The sequence below is a fragment of the Lacerta agilis genome, chromosome 1 (assembly GCF_009819535.1).
Source record: "Lacerta agilis isolate rLacAgi1 chromosome 1, rLacAgi1.pri, whole genome shotgun sequence".
Classification (NCBI taxonomy): domain Eukaryota; kingdom Metazoa; phylum Chordata; class Lepidosauria; order Squamata; family Lacertidae; genus Lacerta; species Lacerta agilis.
The window spans coordinates 48,705,403-48,731,118 of NC_046312.1; the positions used below are offsets into that span (position 1 = coordinate 48,705,403).

The following is a 25,716-nucleotide window of genomic DNA, read 5'->3' on the forward strand; positions in this document are numbered from 1 at the left end:
TCAACAGTGTAAATAAGTTTTGATGGATGCAGTAATGGAATACTAAATGGTATAGTTTTTGTAAAATATGCAGGGATTAAAAAAGGTAAAGGTAAAGGGACCCCTGACCATTAGGTACAATCGCAGACGACTCTGGGGTTGCGGCAGTCATCTCGCTCTATAGGCCGAGGGAGCCGGCGTACAGCTTCCGGGTCATGTGGCCAGCATGGCAAAGCCGCTTCTGGTGAACCAGAGCAGTGCATGGAAACGCCGTTTACCTTCCTGCCAGAGCAGTACCTATTTATCTACTTGCACTGCGTGCTTTCGAACTGCTAGGTTTGCAGGAGCAGGGACCGAGCAACGGGAGCTCACCCCATCGTGGGGATTCAAACCGCTGACCTTCTGATCGCCAAACCCTAGGCTCTGAAGTTTAACCCACAGCGTCACCTGCGTCCCATGCAGGGATTTATGATATGTAAAATGAACCATGGAAAGAGAAGAAGGGAAGTCATTGATATCTTAAGGATGTAAAATAAGTATTTTAAATGGTAAAACAGAAAATTTAATAAAAAATATGTATACAAAATTATCTATCCACATCCATGATAGCTGTGTGTGCAACTCACATGTAATTGAAATAATTGTGTGTACATAGAATGTAGTTCTATGTGAAAGCTTTTTTCTCTGACAAAACACGGTTGCTTTTTTCCGTTAACAGCCAGTTTCGCTGAATCATTAAACTCCGCAGACTCCTAAGTTATGTCAAGCTTGTTCATTTACGCAAATATTTGCATTTTTAATATGGCAATATGATATTAATCCAGATCCATACTACACTATGGTAGTTATTATGAAATCAAGAGTTCCTTATTTTTAATGGCTTATCTGTCTGTCTGCCTATCCAGCTTATTTATTTCCTTTCTATCAAAGGACACAGCAAGGAATGTATAATAAAATAAACCATAATAAACAAAGTACAATAAAGCAAATCTAAAGATGACCGTTTCAGCAGGTCTCCCAAGAAAGTTTCAATGAAAATCATATGGGAGGAGATGTTTACATACATACATCATTTTATTTGTATGCTGCCTTTCCATAGTTCAAACTTTGCTCAAGGTGGCTTTCAACATGAAAAAACACATGATTACAAACATAACAAAAGTCATAAATAATAAACATAAAAATACACAATGAAATCGAACAATTTACACACACACACACACACACACATATATATATATATATATATATATATATATATATATGTAAAAGGTGGATGTTTGTGACCGATCGCCTGTCTCCGTAACCGCTTGACCGATTCCGTTGAAATTTGGACACAGCGTTCCATGGCCACATGGGAGTGTTTGTGTGTGCATACATTGTACAGTTAACACACCTTTCACAGGTAAAAACGTGATTTTATGCAAAAAAATATAGCGCCCTCCAGCGGACAACAAAGACCACAGACGTCATCTCATTTTACCGCCCCCTCCTACGTCACCACCCCTCCGCTCTCCAGCGCTGAGTTGAGCAAGTCTGAGACCGGAGCAGAATTTTACCACCGAGCTGGAACGGAGGAGGCGGTGGCAGGAGCGGCAGCTGCAGCGGGAAGGGCTACCAGAGGCCCGCTGCCCGTGCACTTCATCTTCCTGTCCCTGGCCCGGTTCCTTCTAATCCGCTCGCTCGGCCCGGCCCGGCTCCTGGCCTGAAGAGCAGGCGGCTCAGGCGGCAGTAGCGCTGGCTTCTCCCTTCCGCATTTCCCTGGATCTGTCTCGGGCCCCGCCCAATAAGCAGCACAGGACAGACCCCATCTAGGCCCTTACCCCGTGCGGGACCAGGCTTCAGCACCCGCCGACATGGAGGCCCCGAGAAGGCTGCAGGTAGCCCGCGGGCCCAGGCTCTGTCCTGTAGCAGTGGGCCGTGAGGCCCTGCTCCGGGGCCTAGGCGGCTGCAGCTCAACTTCTGAGAAGCAAAGAGGTGGTGTGAGGCGTGCGGGGAACAGGTCTAAGGTGCGGAGCTGAGGAGACGAGCGGGGCCGGGGCGAACTCGGAGGGAGACGGTCTGCGAGGAGATAACATGGGGATGGCAAGGAAGGCTGAGGGAGAGTACTGGCCGCCATCTTGAATTACTTACATTGTACAGATACCACACCTTGCACAGGTAAAAACGTGATTTTATGCAAAAAAAATATAGCACCCTCTTTGCCATTTTTCCATGTCTTTTTTTTTAACTTTCCTTCTTTCTCAGCTTAATAAATCTCCTTTAATAACAGAAAATAATGCCCCGCAAAAAAAACACATAGGTCATGGTACTCGCGCAACAAAAGCAGCACAACGTGTAATTGCAAAACAAACTCAGGAACAACGTTCATCAAGAAATGAACAACAAAGACAAAGAATGACTCAAATACGTACCGAGGAAACACCAGATCAATGTGAAACCAGACATCAGGATGCACACTTACGAGCACAAGAAACGCGTTTTCAACTTTCACAATGCCTATGTTCCCAACACAATGAACGACGGAGATTGAGAAACTCCGAAACCCATCAGCAAGAAATGCCAGCTCAACGTCAGACACAACTCCCTACTCTGCAATTACACAATTACAATCGTCTTGCGTTCTGGTACAACCCGACTTATGATTATAGTCTAAACAAACGTGTTCTCATCGGCACTATGACTGACATATGTCCTCATTGCAAGGCTCTGACATATGTCCTCATTGCAAGGCTCTGCAATTTAAGGGAGAAACTATTCAATGCTCCACATATAGATGAAGTTGCAATTGTTATAGTCGGAGATCAATCCCAACCTAGAGATAATGTTCTTCATCGGAGAAACAATAGAAAAGCTATATATCTTCACAAACAATGGGACAACAAAAAATATAGTCTACCCTCAAGTATTATGATATTGTACAACTTCAAAACGTCACCTTCTCTTTTCTCTCTTTTCAATTTACCACACTTGTTGTCGTTCAGTCGTGTCCGACTCTTCGTGACCCCATGGACCAGAGCACGCCAGGCACCCCTATCCTCCACTGCCTCCCGCAGTTTGGCCAAACTCATGCCAGTCGCTTCGAGAACACTAAGCCACAGCAACGCGTGGCCGGGTCAGCTAGTAAGATCTAAAACAAAGATACAAAAAATTAATATAAATAACAGCAACAACCTCCCCCTAAACAATACCCCAGCCCAAGAGTTCAATGTTTAATGTTTAATCTTAAACCTAATAAATTTAACCATATTCCAGGTCTGACAAACCTGGTAAAGGTAAAGGGACCCCTGACCATTAGGTCCAGTCGTGTCCGACTCTGGGGTTGCGGCGCTCATCTCGTGTTACTGGCCGAGGGAGCCAGTGTACAGCTTCCGGGTCATGTGGCCAGCATGACTAAGCCGCTTCTGGTGAATCAGAGCAGCGCACGGAAACACCGTTTACCTTCCTGCTGGAGCGGTACCTATTTATCTACTTGCACTTTGCTGTGCTTTTGAACTGCTAGGTGGGCAGGAGCTGGGACCAAGCAACAGGAGCTCACCCCATCATGAGGATTCAAACCGCTGACCTTCTGATCGGCACGCCCTAGGCTCTGTCGTTTAACCCATTAAGTGGTATACTTGTTCTGCTGATGTAATTATTTACATCAGCATAATGTTCTGCAAAAGAATGCATAAGCAGATTGCTGGTAACTTGGATGCACAATAGATCACCAGTCTCTAGAAGCACAACTGTGGTATTGGAGCTCTGTCATGCAACAATAAAGGTCAACTGTCTGCTAGCACAAGAGCCCTTGCATTAGTGTACAGAGAATGTTGGATGCAGCCCATAGACTTTACTCGATGTAGAACAGGCTTCCCCAAACTAAGGCCCGCGGGCCGATTATCCAGCCCCCGCTGACCCCCGCTGCCTGCTCTTTCCGGCGTGGCACGGCGTGGCTGTACATCTCCGGGTTGGCGTGGCATCGGAAATAGCTTGTGTGCATGCGCAAGCATCATTTCCAGCACACTTCTGGTGCGGCACAGCACCGCAAATAGCTTTTGCCCATGTGCAAAGCGTCATTTCCGGTGCACTTCCAGGTCTGCAGAGGCCTGTGCGCATGCGCACAAGCTATTTCCAGTGTTGCGCCACACCAGAAGTCCACCGAAAATGATGCGCACAAGTTACTTCCGGTGCCGCACCACACTGGAAAAAGCGAGTGTGTGCGTGTATGGGCGCACGCTCCCCTGCCCTCCGGCCTGCTGCGCGACTGGCGCCAGAGGAACTGGCCCGAGGCCAGGTAAGTTTGGGGACCCCTGATGTAGAACAATCCCTTTAACAACAGCCTTGCATAATTCGTTTGTATGTCTGTTATGGTATTTGGTAATTTTGGCTGGCTGGACAAAAAACAAAGTAATATCTTTTGTGATTGTTAGTGGAATACTAAATAGTTTTAAGTAATGTAAGTGGCATACAGAAAATTAACACGAATAATTGGGCGGGGTGGCGGCGGCAGCAACTATGTACACCCAACAATTCCATGTGCATTTCTTTTGCTGCCTGTTCGTGAGATGTGCATTCAGTGGAGGAACCATGGCAAATATTATTCCAACTGTGTGTGCATAGGGGAGAAAGTGTTAGATTGCAAGTGTGACTAGCCTATATTCTATTAATGTTTTTAATGGAACTTTAACATCTGAAATAGCCCTGTGAGGGAGTGGTATTTGGAAATTGAATATAATCTGATTTATTTCCATGCTCCTATCTTAGGTGCATTGTGTGGTAATCTGTGTTTGTTGACATTGTGCTGAAATAACCCATAGAGGATTGTAGTTCATTGAATATTAGATCATAAAGGTCCTTTTTTTTTTTACTTGTAAGGCTCTTAATAACGTGAACAGTGAAAGAAACTGGGCCATGACTTCACTAGAAGGTGAAATTAATTGAGTTCCACCATTGTTACACTGGCTGTGAAGATGTGGTGGGTGGGTAAAAAAACACCAAATAATATATAGACTTTGACATTTTAATTTGAGAGAAGTCAAGAAGGTGGACATATGGAATGCTAGTAGTTTCAACTTTCCAGTTAAAGCTTTTTGTTTCTTCCCTAGGAGGCTATTGGAGTCTTCACTCATTTCATTATCCCGTTATGATGGGGCAGGATCTCGGGAACATCCAATCTATCCTGATCCAGCTAGGTAAGGACAGAATTGAATCCAAAGATAACTCTGTGGGCTCCTGTGAACCCCAAAATAAGAGGAGTATGTGACGTGCTTTTCATTGTATTCAGGCTCTGACTATACCTTTTACACTACCACTCATTTAAAGAAAAAGACATACCTAGAGAGAAGAAGAGAATGCAAAGGAAAATTACTCTGTTTGTTGTCTCTCCCTTCAAGACACACTTGTTCTATAAAGCCTTTAGCTTAAGCCATTTCCCTTTTTCCTGAAATGAGTCTGAAATGGAAACTACCGGTAAGTATATATACCACTAGCATTTGTTCACATTGGTTTGTTGTTATCCTTCCTGTCAGTTTCTTTGCTTTTTACTCCCATGTTGCAAAAAGAAGAAGAAAAAGTTTCATATGCTTTTCCAGGCCTAAAGCTGCCTTTTGTTCATAGTTACAGATGGCGTACCAATTATGTTGTTGTTGCTATAAAAAATAATAAGGATTTTGTTTAAGGAACCATCTCCTGCAGTGGTCTGGACTGTGCAGAGCCTGTTTCGAATGGTGTTAGTGAAAGAGTAGAGGTATCTATAGAACTAAATAGAGACTATGAACTCCTTATATAATGTGCAAGATAATGCTGTGATCAGAAGCACATAAGTCTTCTTAGATATGCTACATCATATCTTAGATATGCTACATCATATTCTTAGATATGCTACATCATTAATAGGATGGGAATGAATGATGTAGTAACAAGGAATAATGTTGATGATGACTTATTTGGATCCGAGTAAGACATGGGAATTCAGAGTGCAGAAGGAGGGGTTCGTAGAAAGCATCTTTTGAAAAAATTAAGAAATAATAAGGTAATGAGAGGAAGTGTTGGTGTAGGAAATTCTTTGGGTGCTATAATTAAGGTGCCACTGATGACAGAGCTTTTCGAAAAACACAGCTCTACAAAGAATAAAGTGAACAGTGTAGCTTGAAAAAACTGAATATTAAAGGTAAAAAAAATGCACAAAAACTCCTTACTAGGCATAGGCAAGGGAAAGGAGGATTGATGGTTAAGTAAAGAAAAAAGTAATGTAACATGAGTAATGAAAACAGCTTTGTGTGAATGAATTGGTAGCAGGGCAGATCCTACAGAAAAAGTAGGCTGATCCATATATGGCCAAGATAAAATCAATTGTGTCTAAAGTGATTGATCTCTGTTCAAAGAAGAGAAGGCAAGGTTGGCTTTTTTTTTTGAGATAATGGGAACTTTGTAACTATTGTTGGAATCAAATGAGAGTGTTGAAAAATTGACCATATGAAAGGTGATATAATTAGAGTGATAAAGGAATTGGCCAAAAAAAAATGCCAACAGTTATTCCTGAAATATCACAAATCACTGGGATTTGAAATAAAATACTTAGGAATCTGTTCTTCCTAACCTACAAAAAAATTATTAAAATTTGTTGCCGCCTGCTTACAATTAAACAGAAGGCTTACAGGATAAATGGCCTGTTTGACTTCTCCATCCTGACAGCACTTTAGGTCTGTCATTGCACATATATAAAGAATGATTACCAAAAAAACAAGTAATGTGTTTTGCAAAGGACAGCTAAATTCTGGAATGCAAGTGTGTTACTTAAGAGATGCCAATATTACTATGTCTTGGATACACTAATGTTATTGGATGGTAGGTTCAATGGTCAGTTCATGATTATTCTTATTTGACTCAAACCAATGGATTCGAGTTACAAGAATCTGAATCATTTATTTTCTAAATGTGAGGAAATGTCTACTACACAAGAACACAAAAATTGCCCTGGAGTTCAGATCAAAGGTCCATCTAGTCCTCAGCCCTCTTTCCCATAGAGGCCAACCAAGTGCCTTTAGGAAGTTCTGCTTGTGAGCAATAGCTCTTCCCAGCAACTGATATTTAGAGCCAGGATATAATCATCATGACCAATAGTTATTGACTCCTTGGATATAGCTGATGGGAACTATTCTGTCTGAGCAAAGAGTTAGGGCCAAACTAGGCATGATGGTGGTAGATCATTTGTTTAAACATATATCTTACCTGAACTTGCAGAAAACAGGTTGAGAGTTTCATTTTTTAATATCGAAAGAGAAATCGTCATTCTCCATGCATTACATATTTATAGGGGTGAGGAATAGGAAGGGAAAGGAAGAGCAGAAAATTGGGGAGGGTGGGAGAGAAATCCAAGTGGTTGGCTGAATTTTTCTTTATATTTTAGTGGGGTGGGGAGAGACTGAAACTGAAAGTAAACTTTATGGAGTCTGAGACACTTTTTTAATTGTCCCCACTGGCTGTCAACAGGGCAGCCAAGAATGAAAGTTGGAAATATGAACTGTAGCTGTCACATTGGTTGGTGAACTCACTTACATGGCAGTGCACTATTTCTCAGTCTCTACTCCCCCACGACAAAAGTAATAAGGGTGTAACACTGACCTACCTTAGATATTGGTTGTATGAAGTATGGATACAGCAAAGTTCAGGAAGTGGAAGAAATCTTTTAACTGCAGATTTAGATTTGGACAATAAAGTTGGCAATGCTAAACATTTAATGGGAAAGCAAGTTCAGTTGTATCTGGTGAGACTTGCTTCTAAACTAACAATGGTCTCATATTTTCAGGTTGTCTCCTGCTGCTTATTATGCCCAGAGAATGATCCAGTATCTTTCACGCAGAGATAGTATTCGTCAGCGCTCCATGCGATACCAGCAGAATCGGCTCCGTTCATCTTCATCTTCTGCTTCCACTTCTGAGAATACAGGTCCATCTGTAGAAGGAAATGATCTGGAATTTGAAGACTTTGAGTAAGTGTCCGTTCTTATTTCACCATTCTTGACTTTTCTTCTCTTCTTCTGTTCATAAGCACATTGAGGTTTCTTTTTAATAAGATAGCAGGTTTCATTCATACTTCTCAAAGACCATGGGTGAGAATCAACTAGTGCTGCAACTTGCCAGATGGAATGATCCCCACTCTCCTCCTGCTGCACGCTGTTCTGGGGGTTCTCCCAACCTCCTGCCATAGCCAGTTTGAGGCAAGAGGAGGAGAAGCCTTGTGGAGTAAGCGGAATCCCTCACCTTGCACTGATGCAGCTTGTTAGATCAGGGGTCGGCACAGTTTACCAGCCATGGGCCGGAACACTCCCACGGAGATCGTCCGTGGGCCAGACTGGCACAGTGCGATGCTGGAAATCGCATCTGCACATGTCTGCAGCACCACAAATCGCTTCTGCGCATACCCAGACGCTGAAAATCGCACCTGCGCAGAAGCGATTTTCGGTGTCTGGACGCGCAGACACAGTTTCTGGTATCTGTGCGTGCGCAGATGCCATTTCCGGCACCACTTGGCAAGTTGCTTTGCCACGCTGGTTTAACGCAGTGTGCAGGGGACTTGCCGAGCGAGCGGCTCGGTTTGCTGGTGACAGGTGGGCTGGTAAAACGTCTTCGTGGGCCGCATGTTGCTGACCCCTGTGTTAGATGAATCCTTCCTCAATAACTGAACACATTAACCAGTCTATTTTTAATAAATGGAAGGCAACTGCTGCAACTTTTCAAATTGTTTTTGCATTTGTATAGGTAAGTAGACACACTAGCTGGCTAAACTTGAACCCTATTCAGCTTTCCAAGGTTAGTACTCGTGCAATGGAAGAGAATGGTCATTTTGGTGTTCTGTTGTCTATTCATATTTTCCTTAAGAATCGCTTATTAACGAAAGCTTCTGTCAGTTCCCTGAATGTATTAATGCAGTCGTATGTTTTAATATGCCACAGAACTTATAATTATCAAAAGTGTAGAGTACACCTGATAACTGGTAAGGTTCATTGCCACAGTAACCCATAGTTGTGGTTGTTGTATGAGCAGGGGGCTGAAAGAAGAGAAAATGACTTTTTGGAAATAGGGCTTTAAAATTCACATATTCTGAGAATATTGATCCAGTGTAAAAAGCCCCCTAATCAGAGCTGAACGCTGCAGTAATTCCAGACTGGCTAGATATCCCTGTCTGATTTGCTCAGTCTCTTATGTTATGGCTTTCATAATGAATATCTGCAACCCTGCTGCCTCCTTAAGCTGGTACTTTCGCTTCCTGAATTTCTTGATGACAAACAAATAAGTAACAATTTACATCAACGATAAAGCATCTTATAGTGCCCTAAAAGCTAACAATTTTATTCATTTTCTAGAATCTACTTCATATGTTAGTTTTTAGGGTACCACAAGACTCTTTGCTTTTTAAGTGAATGAGTGTTGTTTTTGTTTTGCTTCCTGTTTATTCAGTTTCTAAGCCAATAAGGATACTTTCAAGTGATCTTTCTTACAGCAATTCTAATCTCAAAGTACAGTACAGCGTGTCTCCACAATACTCTTCTCTGTGGTTCTTAGCAATCATATGACCTGTAAACTGCTTGACTGGGATAGCTATTTCTTACCTCCTCAAAAGTGCTCTCCAGCCAGGACTGAGTAGATGGAGTACTCCATCACAATTCATGTTGATTCTATTGTGCCATCAGCTTGGGTAAAAATCCAAACTGCTCATGCCCTTGAATTCCAGTTGAACCAGGTAGTCTGAACTGGGCTCCTCCTAGAGCAGCAGGAAATAACCTTCTGGGGAGAGAATTTATGGTGGAGGCAGAACCCTTGTACTTCGGAGCTGTCATTTCATGCTCTAGCAATTAACTACTCGGAAGCGCAGGGGAATGAGTGTGTCTTCCCCCTTTCATTGTGGTTTTGTTTGTGTAAGATGTAAATGAGGGGAGATATGTAGAAGCGTCAGCCGCCTAATAGCTTTCCCTAAGCAGCACTGCAGGCTGGAGGAGTACGAGTGAGGCAGCCTGCTGAGGCCTATTGTGATGGGGAAAGCTCAGCAAGAGCAACCTTCAGTTATTTCCATTACAGCCTCCTATTCATCCTCTAGGGAAGGGGGCTTGACTGCTAAAAAGAATTGGTACATTCTTCATTCACAGGGCTAGGCAGATACCTGTGGAGAAATGTGTTCCCCTGCAGATAATATTCAAACAGGGAAGGGGTCCATTCAGGAAAGTGATTCAGTCAGCCATACCCAAACTGCCTTTTATTTCATGCTGAGTAGGGAAGGGAGTGCATTTCTGTCCTATGCACTATAGCTGTACTTTTTGGTAACAAATGTTCCATTGTGATCTCTGCTCCTCTATGCATTTGAGGTATTCTCTTCTATGCGGTTACCCTTCTTGGCTGATGGGGAAACTGGTAGAGGGGCCCTTTTAGGTGGAACCTTTCCTTTCCTCAATGAAGGTTTTGTGTTTCTGAATTTCTTGGCATCACCCCCCCCTTTGCATTTATTTATATAAAATATAAATTATGGATATTTATTTAAACAACCTGTTTATAGAGTGGAAAGGTGATAGTCATGGAGCATAAAGTTAGCAAGGCTGCAGTATGCTTCTAGGTATCAGTTGCTGGGGAGCACTGGCCATAAAGTGGTTCCTATTGGCATCTGGTTGACCACTGTGGGAACAAAACGCTGAACTGACTAAGCCTTTGGTCTACTCTAACCCATCAGGGTTTTTCTTACGTTCTAATATGATACAGACTTTTCTCATCTTTTCCAAGTGATCATTCTTGTGTGATAGCAGCAATATTGTACACATCCTTCTTTAGGTAGTAGGTGGTGTTGCTTCTGTTGTTTGGGAGAACAGTTTCTGTTCCTGAAACTTCATACATTGCTGTTCAGGATAATACTTACTGCTACACTCTTCTGTGTATTACTTTACACCTATTTATTATTGCATGTACCACCTTTCTGCCAAAGCACCCAAGATGGTCTATTATTAAATCTGTATCCTGCCTTTTACTTCAAAGCACCATGAGGTTGGTTGGCTTAGAGTTCTTTACACCAAGTTACCTAGCCCACTTTATTGAGGAGTAGAGAACCTGAACTTAAGTCTCCCATGTTCCAGTCTCTTATCTAGCTCCTATACCATGCCGGATTTTAAAAAGAAGAGAGAGACACAGACCTATAGTTTGACTAGATTAGTGTTAGAAACTGAGATATGAAAGCTGGGATCTAAATGGCACCTTAAACCTACGTTATGGACGCAACAACGGAATGTCTAGGCACACTTTTTTATAACAAGACTACAAAGCTGAAAATAAATGAACTGCAGCTAAAATATTATGTTCATTTTTCAGATGGTCTAGTCCTCCCCCTGCCCACCCTTCTAATATTCTTAAGAGGGTCTCCTCTTCAGTCTTGAGACACTACCTGGAAGTGGGGATGCAGAAAACGGTTTTCCTTTCCTTCCATTCTACAGTTTTAATCTGAAATCATAGGCACAGTACTGTATCCAGAGCTCAGAAACTGCTCGCACTAATGAAATTCGAACATTGACTAGATCTATATCTGTTTGGGAATGGGAAAAATCTCTTCAACATAACCATCAAATTATTATTTTCTCCAAGAAGCCACTGTCATGCACCCAGCTTGCAGAGTTTCATTCATGGGATTTTCCAGAATTCTCCAGCACATTTTTAGTATTAGGCGCATGAGTTGTGAAGCTCATCTAATATTTTTTTTGCATGTATGTTAAATATAATGCAGTAACATAATTGTTCCTAAGTATCTCACAGGAGTTGGACCTGCTGTAAGTAGTTTCCTTGAGCACAGAAAGGTTACATTCTTAGACTGAAAATTTTCTGCATATAAATATGGCAATGTCCTGAATTCTGCCATCTGTCTTCAGCAAGCGATGGAAAAATATGCAGATTTTATTGTGTTTTGACACACACTGAAATGTAGATTCTCAGGACCATGAGTTGCTCTGTCTGAAAACCTCTGAAATTTTTCATCACCGTTTCATAAAAACATGCCTGCATTCAAGAGTGAGCTACTTAATAGAAACCACTTCATATAAAATAATTTGTTTGGCAGTTGTATCTCCTCTACTTTTCATGCCCTCTCATTCATTTGGTTGTTGGATCAGTGGTTGTATGACATCTAAGTTACTTCCATATTCTTCAAATGATGTTTTATAGCCAAACTATTTTGTGCCTTTCCTTTTTTAAAATACAAAGTGGGCCTATTTGTCTAACGTATATGAGACAAATTAACCATTCTGAGTGTTTTTCTGTTGTGAATGGAGTACACCAGGTATCGCCAGCTTTTCTGGACCTGTTAAAGACACAAGAACCCTGTTTTCCTCAATACCAACCCAAACCCAAAGCCTAGCCTGCCATCCTTTAACCACTTACCTGGGAGTAAGCCCATTAAATATGAGGTAGGCGTGTATACTACTGCATTGGGGCTTCTGCTTCCACAGTGGGGCCTCCCCCTTCCTCCCAGCAGTGCTCTCTGTAATTGGCTTGTGGGGGCAAGAGAACTTCCAAAACAGAGAATTGTTCCACCTGGGAAGCTGCAGTGATTGCGTTGGCGGGATGTTCACCATAGCACAGTGTTGAATTCCCTCCTATGTTCTTTGTATAGTACGAGTTAATATTTTTTAATTTGCACAGAGCTTGTTCAGCCTGCTCTCCCCCCCCCCCCATGGAATGCTGTTAGCAGTAGATGTGGAAGTAGTCTGAGAAGAACATTCTTTTGTTTCTACGGAATAAATCTTCCTTTCTTTGGTTTCTGTGGAGACTTAAACAAGTGATCTCAACTCTTTATACTAGACCTGCAGGGATAGAAATGGTTCTTTCTAGCCCTTTGACCATTTTGAAGCCCTCTGCTAGATTCTGCTTTCCAATATTTGCTGATTTTCCCTGCCAGCCACAGTTGCTACCTGCTTGCTGTGAGGTAGGGCAGGGGAGACGACAATTTCAGACAAATAAGGGAAGAGTATCTGTTCACCATTGCAAGCTCCCTCTTCAGAGGAACATCCCTATTACCATTTTAATCTGTACTGATGCTTCCTTCATATGGTGGCTATTAACACTTCAGCTTTTTATGGGTGTGTTTTTGCCAAGTGTTCTGCCTTTCCCTTCAGAAAACTTCCAATTGCCATGGTATCCAGTGACCCATTGCTACAGTTGAATATAACAGTTCATTGTTGTCTTGCTAATTATTTATCAGTGAGACAAGTAGGATCAGAGGAGACTCATTTAGTTTCTGGGTCAGGACGCAGACTTGTGACTTCATTTTTTCAAATTGGCTTTCCTATAGCAATTCATCTTCGGCATTTAGCAGGGCTCTGCTGCACTGCATATCATTTGACCAGGTGATGAATCCTCTTGTATTTGGTACTTGTCAGAGGTACTTGATCTTGTGAAGTGCTTTTCTATGTTGTAGAAATCTTTTTATTCTTTAAATGGCCATGTGAGACGTAATCAAGGCTGTAGTTTTGTGTTTTTCCCCCAGCACTTTGAAAGAGCCATTAATAACCCACTATCTGCAGCCCTGCTGGCTTAAAATTTTAACTGATAAATTGGCAAGTTTGGTGTTTCCCATGTCATAGGTAGGGAGGGAATGGCATTTCACAAGTGGGAAAGGCTGTCTAGAACTTGGTGAGCATGGCAATCTGGCTCTACCTGGCTGCTACTATATAAATTAAATTTGGTACAAAAATGAGATTCGAAGTGGCAAGAGGAGAATCTAATCTACTAGCATTTTTACAGCCAATATGAAATTGTTCCTTGCATTTTTCTAGTGTTTTTCCTCTCCTCTTAAATTTTATTACATTTTTAGTCCATCTCTTGGGAGATTGCTTCCACAGTCTAATACATATCCTGTCAGGAAAATGCTTTTGTGTAATTTGAATGTTCTTTTATTCAGCATACATCTCTCTTCTTTCCTCTCCATGGTGATAAATCCTTCAAAATCTTAGCAATTGTTTTAAAAGTTTATTTTTAACTTAATTGTTTCCTTTTAACTGAGCACCACAATTTTTAGATAATTTGGGGAGGAAAATCTATTTAAGATTAATCTGTTAAGATACCTCTCCCTTTTACTCTAAATGGACTTTCTGATGATTTGGATTTAGATCAGGGGTCCCCAAACTAAGGTCCGCGGGCCGAATACGGCCCACGCAAGCCAACTATCCGGCCCCCGATGACGCCTGCCACCCGCTCTTACCTGCGCGGCATGCTGCCCATCTCCGGGTTGGGGCGGCACCGGAAATAGCTTTTGCGCAAGCGTCATTTCCAGCGCACATGTGGGTCTGCAGAGGCCCATGCGCACAAGCTATTTATGGTGCTACGCTGCACCAGAAATGTGCCGGAAATGACATGTGTGCACAAGCTATTTCCAGTGCCATGCCGGAAAAAGCAAGTGCACGCGTGGATGGGTGCACGCTCCCCCACCCTCATGCCCGCCACGCAATCGGCACCGGAGGAACTGGCCCAAGGCCAGGTAAGCTACCGACCCCTGCTTTAGATGCATAGCAGTTGTATTAATTGGCTAGTTGTATAAATTAGTAGTTTAGATTAATCCTTTTGCTTAAAGAAGGGAACCTGATAACCTAAGAATATTAGAGTGGACTTATCATTGCAGACATTTTGATTTGAATGAAGGGAAGTTACTAACAACAAGAGGGATATTTAAAAAGGGTTGACAAGAGTGTTAGGTCAGTGCAAAAAACAGGTAATTAAAATATTTAATTTGTGGTACTTCTTTTAACTTTATAGTTCAGTCCATTAAGAAGACACTGTATACAGGACTTCCGGTTGAGCGCAGAGCTGCCATCAGTCGCAGGTTTTGCTCGGCTGAGCAAACCTGAGCGCGGCAGGGACGGGGTGTCTTCTTCAGCGCAGAAGACTCCCAAAGAACCCCAAATCGAGAGTTTTGGGGGCTTGGTCATCCGGCGGGTGCCAGAAGGGTGCTCCTCCCTCCCCGGTAAGGCTCTGTTTTGAGCCCCCGAGAGCGAGGGAGTGGAGCCCCGGCGCATCGGACATACCGCTTTCCCTGCCTGCGCGAAGCTGCGGTACTGAGGGGCTACAGCGTTTCAGTTCTTCCAAATAAAGAAAAAATGGACAAATGGACAAATCTGAAGATAAAACTGTGAGTAATTTGATTTGATTTGGCTTCGGAGGGGATTCTAAAAACGGAAGTCAGTCCCTCTCCGCTGAAGATTAAGAGACAGTGCGATTTTGTAGCTGAAGCTATTGTTAATGTGATTGAAACAAACTTTCTGTATGGGTGTATCTAGTTTTAAAAGTGGATTGGATGTATTTTCCTGCTTCCTGGAGGTCCAGACGGCGCGGACACTAACAACATATAAAAAAATGGCGTACTAATGCAGTAAGGATCTACGCAGCAAGTAATAAATTGTTGTGACTAGCAAGTTGAAACTCGATCTTGAGATGACAAAGGGAAAACGGTCCTCACAGTTTGTAAAACAAGCCTTGGAAGTTTTGCAGCAAGTAGCCGTGGGAATCAACAGCATTGGGCAATTGACAGAAGGATTGAAGTCAATTTCACATAAAGAATTGGAGACTGAGAATAATCTGGAGGATTTTATACCAGAACAGAAGGAAAAGGAAGAAGGGAGTACTGACAATGCTGAAAAAGAGGAATTGGAACAGGACACATTAAATGGAGTTTTTATACAAGAAGATTGTGACAATGTTAAAGACTGGATCCAGGAGGACGATAATCAAATGAACTTACATAGGCAGCTGCCATTGGATCGTGAAAAGGCTACAGGACTGCGACTAGATGGACAGTTACAGGACTTTGCTATTTTTGACTCGGCGGGTTTTTCGAAAGGGAGGGTATAGGGTAAAATATTTGAATTTAAAATGATATTGTATCTCACTATGGTTATGACAATTGGATATGGACACTGAGATAACGGATAATGCTTTGAAAGACAAATTCTGGGACCAAAAGGGAGGGAGGAGTACGAGTAATATGGAAATTTTTGGTTAAGATAATGAGAAAATACAGAAGTATTATGAGGCGGAAGTAGAGAAATGTTAAATAGAAAAAATGATGAGATGGATTTTAAATTAGAGTTAAAGTTAAAAAAATCTGGAATTATGTGATAATTTGGAAATCAGTAAGGGGGGGGAATGAGGAAGTCACTTTAAGAAGCAATGATGGGAATTTAACTAACTGACCTAGGAAGAGGGTCAGCTCTACGATATGATTTGGAAAATATGTGGTTAAATGTGAAATGATTTTTGTTACCTCTGTGAGAGGGGGGTTTTATATTTGTTGTTCCCCTTGGTGGGAGAGGGGGGAGTCTGGAGTGTTTAACCATGTATTGTATTGTATTGTTTTTGGCTTTTTAATTGGAAAATCTTATAAATTCTTAATTTAAAAAAAAAGAAGAGGAAGACACTGTATACAGAAGACACAATACAGAGGTCAACTACAGAATGCACATTTAATGCAACAAAGTTATTTTTTTATTTTAAACGTTTCAAAAGGAAATCAAATATAAAATGCACATTTGATACTGAATAATTGGCAAGAGAATAAAGTATTATAAACATAGAATATATCTGCTGCTGTTGCTGCCAGTCCTGCCAACGGTGGTTCTTGACAGGTTCATTTATAGGTATTTAATGAAAGTTAAATACCTATAAGAGTGGTGACAGTAATACTGGGCCCAGGGCAGAACGTTGTAACAAACTGCCACACATCCAGCTGTTTTCTTGAAAAGAGCTGAACATGGAAGTGTGATTTAATTCTAAAGAGATATTTTTTTAAAAAAATAAACTTGCTGGAAAAACTGGTTAAGAACTTCCATGAATATCTCATTATTTTAGCTATTTATAGAGCCCTCTATAAAAAGCAGGCAATTTTTGAATAGCTTCAGTTTTCTGAGCTGCAGAACACTGGTTTTAACAACATCAACAATAACAGAAGAAGAAGAAGAAGAAGAAGAAGAAAGGAGGGAAAGTGGGGAATATTGATGAAAACTCAGAAGTTCCTGGCAGTCTGTGGTACAAATTAAGTATGAAAGGGGAAGTGGAGAAGAAATAGCAGGAGCGGAGTAAAAATACTTTGAAGCATGTTGCAGCAGGAGGAAAATATAAAAGAAAAAGCTTTCATTGTTTTGATCATCCTCTGGATCAGCAACTTCTGCCTGAGATGAAGAGAATGAGGCACAGTATCTTCAGAACCTGTGAGCACGATTCAACTAATGAGTCCAATAAGCAAAAGTCCTGCTCCAGGATTTCTGTTTGCACAATGGGGCTTTCCCCTATCTCCTCCACTGAGCCCCATGAAATTGGCTCTCATGGGGTTGGAAGAACCCCTGGAACACCTTGGGGCCGGGGAGAGCAAGGATAATTTTTTTCTGGAAAGCTGAAATGCTTACCTCAACAAAACGATTGTCATATTGTGATGTTGAATTCCTTCCTGTATTTTGACTTAGCATAAGGAAAGCTGAACTATACAAGTCCCTACCACAAGGTAATCCTATGAGGAGAAAAATAGCAATTTCCAAATATGCAAGTTCGACCTCAGTCAGCCATAATTTTGTGACTGGTTCACTCTATGGATGGCCATGTTGTTGTTACTGGTGGGCATCAGTAATTTTCAGTGTTCTCAAGTGAGCCCTGGGGATAGAAAGTTTTGAGAACCTCTGCTTGGTCCCTAAGGGATCCTTCTCTGCCTACATTCTCCAAGACTATTTATCCTTATTATTTCTCTTTCCTGCTTTTGGTACCCTGACCTTGAGTGGCCTTTTTTTAAATGTCAAAACTCCAGATAGTTGCTGGTTTTCCTGTTCTTCTATGTCTATTGGGATTTTTTTTTTCCAGGGATTTGAATTTTACCCTATTACTTGGGGAAACCTGATGGCTATCTTTACAGTAGATTCCTGCCCTCGGGTATTACTTGATTCAGATGAATTCTCAGTTTCTATGCCCTGGGTTACAGCTGACATTGGGCAGGAAAACCCCTAAGATTCCTATCCTGTAGCATCTTTTTCTGTTCTTGGGAATACCTTCAAAATATTGCAGTATACTATGTCCTGTTAATTGCCATTTTGCTGCTAAATTGCCTTTGCAAGCTTACATAAGTAATTTATTCAATGTTTGTATATGCTGCGATCCCATATACATTCCCTTTAGGGTAACAGGTCCATTGAACTCTGTCAGAGTAAAAATTAAGCTATTAAATTTACTATAGCACTTTAAAAACTTGTGATGCATTGTTTTGTCTTTGCACTGCAATCATAACATCTGCTTTCCTTGCCCTCTCTTGGCAGCATTGATACGCTACATAAATGCCATCTACCAATCTTGAGCAGTTGAAAGGTTCTTGAGTTTTATTTTCTGAAGGGGCTGAACTAACCTTGAGCTGGCAACATAGCAACACCAGCCTCTCCATTTCCTTTTATTGTTGTTGTTAAATGCTGAATGTTTTCATACTGTCAGGAAACCCCCCTCCCCGCGGCTGGTAGGGTCGCGGGAGCGTTTACAGTATAGAGAACCCCCTAAGCTGATCACCAGTTCGTCCTCCCCCGACAGCACCAGAAGTGACCATTCCTCCAGCGGGGAGGGGGAGTTAGAGGCAGGAAGGCGGTGCAGGGGCTCTGAAAGGATGACAGAGCCTGAGCACCAGAGAGATAGCGGGGAACGGGGTCAGGTTCTCATGCTCCGGGGGCGCAGACGGGAAGGACGTGGCAGGGGGAGGCGGGGATTTAGAATCCCGCGCCTCTTTTGCTGGACAAAGAACAGGAAGAGCTCATTCCTGGACACTGCTGAGTGATGGGAAGGACGTTTGATCTTTTGCTCCACTTTACATAGCGGTGCACAATAAAGAACTTGTTTTTAGAAGTTCTGTGTCTGGCGCTTTACTCATGAGCAACCACTGAACGTCCTTACACATACCATAGAACCACTCAGACAGGCATAAGGATATTGAAACTGCTTTGCTGGATCAGAATAGCATTCCACCTTCCAGCAGTGATCACCCAGTTGCTAGGGGAAAGGCAGTGGTGAGCAGCTAACTTGAGTGTCACTTTAAGAAGGTGCACTAAGGCACCACTAGCTGGTGGTGGCTGAGAAATGTACAGCTATCCTTTCACACAACAGGACAATAGCATTGCTGTATTATATGAACACTAAGTAAGAACTAACTTGTTGAATCCTGTGTATGAACCTTGTATGAATGAATCACTTAAGACTCAACATAGCTGGGGGGGGGGCGGGAAGACAGAAGGGGAAGAGTAGGCATTCACATCCAGAAAGGATGACATTTTCTGCCTCTTTGAGCAAGGAAGGACCTAGACAATACCCACCTGGCGGTGCTCTAGTTGCCTCTCAGAAACACTCTTCAGAGGAGTACCAATGCCACCATCTTTCACTGGGGTGTCTCTTAGGCACGGGAGAATCAAAATGAAATGTTAATCTTTGAATTAAATAGAATAGGAGCCTTTAAAATTTTAGTAGTGGGCTCCTGAAACATACCAGGGTAAAGTGTTAGGAAGAGATTTGTGTAGGTTTAGTGTTAAACTGTATGGCATATGGCATGCATGTCTTCCTTGCAGGTGCTCTTAAATCAGGGGTCAGCAACCTTTTTCAGCTGTGGGCCAATCCACCATCCCTCAGACCATGTGGTGGGCCAGACTATTTTTTTTTGGGGGGGGGGATGAATGAATTCCTATGCCCCACAAATAACCCAGAGATGCATTTTAAATAAAAGCACACATTCTACTCATGTAAAAACATGCTGATTCCCGGACCGTTCGCGGGCCAGATTGAGAAGGTAATTAGGCCACATCCGGCCCACGGGCCTTATGTTGCCTACCCCTGTCTTAAATGGTGGTGCACAATTGGTTTGCTGCTTAATGAGATGGAGATGTCTTGGAATGGGAAGCATGAACAGTAACTTGTTTTTTTCTCTGTAAGCCTGTGGAGCCTTAGCTATCTATGTAAGGTGTTGGAGTAAAAGTGCATTTTATAGAACCCATCCTCATTCAAAGCAATATGTGGAGGCAACTAAATTCTGATACTGTATGTTCAGGATGTACAAGTGTCTCTCCTGTCTCTCCTCAGTTTTAATATTTTATTCAGGAAAATTGCTAAAATAGGAATATTGGTCCATATTATTATGGTGGGAATAGTGGATTATTCCACAGTTTGTCCTACTTCCTGCTCACATGTGAGGCATGAGTGAGATCAGTGTATTAAATTGGTGACCTTTACTGTAGTGCAGTAGAAATGGCTTAGAAGAGTTCTCATGTCTTAACCTGGCAATGTGGAATCTGTAATTAACATATTCTTTATTCCACCTTAAGGGACAACGGAGACAGATCAAGACATCGAGCTCCTCGGAATGCCCGCATGTCTGCTCCATCCCTTGGGCGCTTTGTCCCCAGGTAAGACCTGCACATGTGGCATGCATTAACCCTGGTCTCAGTGGTTTGGTAGTATTTTTCATGGATTCTGTCTCCCCTTTTAGGCGTTTCTTGCTGCCAGAGTACTTGCCTTATGCTGGGATTTTCCATGAGCGGGGACAGCCTGGTTTGGCCACTCATTCCTCTGTTAACAGGGTTTTGGCAGGTAAGGATCTCCTGCTCTTCTTTTTTTGAATATGATACTTACCGGTATATAGGTGAGCTAGGATGGGTATGAAAATCAAAACTGACCTGGCTACAATCTACAAATGCAAAGATAGACTCCAGAGTGACTGTATTATCCATGTGTGCACATTTTTCGTCGTTACTGATAGCACATTCTTTTGGAAAGAAAGCTGCATGCAGGGAAATCCTAGAATTGAATTCAAGAACAAGGATAGGCAGATTGTTTTTTGAAAACTTCTTTTCAAAAGCATAAGTGTTTCTGTTTCTTTTTCTCTTAAAATTAACATTCTGACAAGCTAATGATCAGTTTGCTGCAGGTCCCTCTAATTCAATTATAGGGTGCCTTGTTCATGTTCTGGGCTGTAAAACTTCTCAAGAGCAGTTCAGATTCAATTAGGATCCTAATAGGTGCATATTAAACCTTTGGCAATATATACGAATAGCGCACAGCCAACTAGAAAGTATGTTGTGTGTGAGTAGGTAGAAGGTAGATAAAATGAGATTTTTTGTGATGACAGAATTTCTATAGAGGTGGCTCATGGACCTTGAATTTGGTATTTGTTAGTACCTAATGCAAGAATGATCTAATGTTTGTCTAAATTAATCCTATAGCAATGTGCTCTTGAATTTTAAAGGGTGCTGTAGTAAGCTAAATAAGCATATTCTTTTTGAGGGACTTTATTGCCTTATTGAGCTCTTGGAGATCCTCTAACATAGAGATGGCCAACATAATGTCCTTCAGATGTTGTTGGACTACAATTCCCATCATCCTTGATGACTAGGTCTGATGGGAGTTGTAGGCTAACAACATACGGAAGGCTGCCACTATTGTAATGTATTTATTCTGTTGCATTCTGATGAAAAGGTATAGAGCTGTTCTATTTTTTGTGTATGCAGTTAGTAAAAGAAGACTGTAACCACTGGCGAACGGAGCCGCAAATGTGAGGGCACCCCCCGGGGTGGGGTGTCGCTCCGTAGCACGCATGCGTCATGCATCGTGACAACATGGCGCATGCGCCATGGCGCACGGATGGACTGTGCATGTGCGGGATGGCACACATGCGCAGTCCGTCTGTGCTGCTGTTTGCGCTCAGCAGCCTTACGAGTTGCCGCTCACTCGGCAGCTCGTAAGGTTGCTGCGCGTGACAGCAGCATGGACAGAGTGCGCATGTGCGGCATTCCGTACATGCGCAGTCCAGCCGTGCTGCTGCTCCCGCGGCAACCTTACAAGCCGCTGAGTGAGGCTTCTTTACCGGGCGGTGGGGCTCAGCTTGGGAGTCGCAGGGGGGGCGCCAAGTGTCACCCCCCTCCAGGATGGCACTCTGGGCACACCGCCACCAACGCACCCACCTTGCTGTGCCCCTGACTAATAACCAAGAGCATAATGTCTGTGAATAGGTATGCCAAATAAGATCTGGGCACATATTTATAATGATAATAATACTGTTGTCCACTTACTAATAATGCGTTCCTAACCTCACTTATGTGGGAGTAAGACCTATTGAATAGGAGTAGACATGACTAGGGGAAATTTTGCTTTGTCTTATCTGGTAAATTAAACTTCTGGGGATAGGGGGAGGGCCATTCCATCCACCCCACAATTTCAGATTCCATATGGCTCAAAAATTCTTGAGAGGCTCTTTGTTTGACTGGCATTGTTCTTTAGTCATTAAAGTTCTTGTTTCAAGTCTTTTGCTATTCCAGACTGAGGGTAGGAGTCTCCCTCTACCAGATAAGGGCACATTTAACATTTTCCCTCCTCTTTGCTGAGGAGTGATCTTGTCGCTTTGCTCATCTGTGGAAAGGAGACTTTACCAGGTATGATACAATATCCCCATTTCTTACATTTTTCTTGCAACACTTTAAGGTTGCTAAGCACCTCTTTGCTAGTGCTTGTTGCCTTTCGACAAGATGCATCCTTTCCCTATTCTGGTTTTCTGTGTGGGATTTTGTTGTAGGAATATGGAAATAGCTCACCAGGAGATGATGATAATTTGCTGCCAGGCAACGCTGCTGAATCCCCCCCCCCCCCGCTCTGCTTAGCTGGAGACATCTGCTTCTGCTCCCTGTTAAGAATCTTTCAGCTGCTTGTGGTGATAACAAGAAATGTTAGCTAGTTTTGAGGGTGAAAGGCAGATTCTTCTAGCTGCTAGTAGAAGTCTCCTTTCATGTTACTTTGATGGAGTGTACTTATACTTGTTGATATCTTTGAACCTAGGCATTGGATACAAGTAAATATTTGGCACCCCAGAAAGGCATTTTGGGAACCTCCCCATCAGAACGAGATAACATTTGAATTGCCTTACCTACCAACAGTGCTAGGCATGTAAATACCATTACTTTTTTAAAAAAAATACACTCTGATTTTCTAGGTACTTTATTGTTGTTTCCTTATGTGATCACTACAGTAGAGATTGACACTGAACTAAGTTCACATTTGAATTACCGAGCTATGGCAACACTGTTCATACTCGCTTTAATATCCTGTAGTCAGCAATGGGATGACTGAGGGATCATAGATTGAAGCTGAATTCGGATAGCACAAGTATTCTTGGGTGGAACTATACCTGCAGGTATAGGGCAGTATATAAATTCAATAAATAATACAGTGGTACCTTGGTTCATGAACTTCATCCTTTCTGGAAGTCTGTTCTGAAACCAAAGTCGTTCTTAAACCAAGGCGCGGTTTCCCTAATGAGGCCTCCTGCTGCCGGTGCCCTTCCACCATTCGGCTTCTGTTCATCTTCCGGGGCAAAGTTAGCTAACCAGAACACCTGCTTACGGTTTTGCGGAATTCGTTCACCGAATAGTTTATTAACAGGGCTGTTCGTAGACCACTGTAATAAGGTTGAAGCAGTTTTTCAGAAAGGAGTCTCACCCCTGTGATATCAGAGACCTCTTGTCAGGCACCTCCTAAAGGGCCACCACTAATGTCAGTCCTGTCAGTAAAGAGCCTCCTCTTGGGGAGGCACCTGAGGGTAAGCTGACTACTGAATCAGTATCTTTGTCGCCAGGGACACGAGAGAGGCTGGTGCAAACAAATCTCCCAGGCCCAGCCCACTAGCAAAAGTGTCCATTTGCCTAGACCAGAGATGCCTGTTGTTTGCCATGCTATGGCTTGTACCCACCACACTCTTCAAAAGGAAGAGACAGGGACTATGCAGGCAATATTCTATCCAATCAAATTGTGATGCATCCTACACCATTTAACCATTAGCACCACCAGTTCCTCCTTGCAAACCACAGCCTCTTCTCACAGACAAGAGCAGGAGAGCTTTTGTGTAATATCACAGTTGATGCTAAGCATATGACAAAATATATATCATTTAACAGCAACAAGAAGAGTCTTACCAAATTGCACCTCTTCTTTTAGTTTACATCTCTAAACTGGGAGAGTGTGTGTCACAATTTGCTCCAGCCTGCAAAAAAACAATTTGTGAAACTTATCAAATGCCAAAAAATTAATGTGTCTAATTTTTTTTGGCCCAGGCCAGATATCCCTCTTAGGCCCCCACCCCCTGAATGGCACTGTGTCTGCCTACCTGGCAACTAAGAGTGCTATTAGAGGTCTTTCTCTGGGTGCCCTTTCCAGTAATATTTAGGTTAGGTGATGGCTATCAGAAGGGCCTTTTTTTGGTATCCCATATATGGAAGGTGACATCTGCCTTCCACCTTCTCTATTATGCTTCAGAAGCCAGACAAACCTTGTCCTGATGCTCTGGGCTTTTTGTAGCTGATTTATATTCAGTTATGTTCTCACGATATCTGTATGCTTGTTTTGGCTTAATAGTTTGGTTTTTGGCTTTGGGGATTATTTAACTGCAATTTTCTTTGTTTGATGCAGTGGTGTACTTTTTATTTTATCTACTGGTTTATCCCTTCAGTAATGGTTTTGATATTTTTTATTTATTGTGCTCATGTCATATATGGTGAAAAAGCTCATTTGCATATTCAAACCAGGATTTGGAGATCATCTGAATACAGCAACTGTGGTCTGTAAGAAATGATTTCTTGTTAGGGAATTCTGCATCTGTACATGGCTCTTTAATTGATTATCCACTCACTTTTTATGTAAGCTACTCATTCAAGTGAATGAATTGTGATACATTTCACCCCAGTAGGAATTTGAACTGCTGTTTAAACGCTTTAGGTAAATGGACAATTAGTGGTGGTATGCTGGCTGTATTCTGGCTGTTGCTTCAGTAATTAACCCAATTACCTTTAACTTTTTTCTTTAATGATGAAAGTGAGCATGTTAACAAGCTGGTTTAGTTGCCTTGGAAACCATATTCCAAGTAGCTGCTCAGACTTTCTCAGTGTACTGGAATGACACTTCTTCTGCTTTCAACCCTTTTAATACTAAATTTTCTCCCTTCAGTTGGGTCTCTGGTAAGATGGATTTTATGTTAGAATCTCCTAGGCTCTATTACCCAGAGCCAGTATCTCTGGTACTATTAGTTGGACAGCAAAACCAGTATGTGGCATTTTGTTGAGCATTTCACCTAGTTTTGCTAAGATGGTGTTTAATTAATGAATGACAAATGTAATAGGCCACATGTACCCTTATATGTGATGGCTTGTACCCACCACACTCTTCAAAAGGAATTCTTATTGCAAGTTCCTGCCTTTCCTCTCTTTTGTTTCTCTGATGTCATCTTGACTTGTTGGGACTTTCATCGTAGTGTTATAAAACAGGGCTATCCATCACTTTTAAAATTCTAAACCTGTTCTATGTTGATATCTGTGTACCAAGCCTATTGTAAGACAGGTTTTTTTTACAAATGAAATAATTGATGTAATGTATTTGATACTTCTGCTGTCTCAGATGACCTCTTCTAAGCAGTAAATACAAGCTGACACTTGAAACATCTTCTATTAAATAAGGTGGTTGTAGTCCATGGCGCAGGTAGGCCAGTTGGCATACTTAACTTTAACCATCTGCTGTGCTGGGGGCAGAATCACACAGGATGCCAAAAGTGAATTGACAGATCATCTGCATATTCATTAATGCACTGAGACTCATTGAGTGAATGCATAAACTTTAAGTGTTGAGTTAAATCCATAATAAACTGGCCCGTTCCCATGGTTTATAGTAGAGCATAGCCAACTTTTACTTGCATCAA

General features: G+C 42.2%; 1 protein-coding gene across 2 annotated transcripts in view; it reads left to right on the forward strand.

Annotated features, from left to right (window-relative positions):
* AMBRA1 (autophagy and beclin 1 regulator 1) overlaps positions 1 to 25,716 on the forward strand; it is a 157,490-nt gene that overhangs the window by 55,017 nt on the left and 76,757 nt on the right. For both annotated transcript variants that reach the window (XM_033148786.1, XM_033148795.1), the window contains 4 exons: positions 5,067 to 5,153; positions 7,769 to 7,951; positions 20,309 to 20,389; positions 20,473 to 20,573. In XM_033148786.1, coding sequence (XP_033004677.1) covers positions 5,067 to 5,153; positions 7,769 to 7,951; positions 20,309 to 20,389; positions 20,473 to 20,573 — 452 coding nt within the window. The remainder of the gene's footprint in view (positions 1 to 5,066; positions 5,154 to 7,768; positions 7,952 to 20,308; positions 20,390 to 20,472; positions 20,574 to 25,716) is intronic.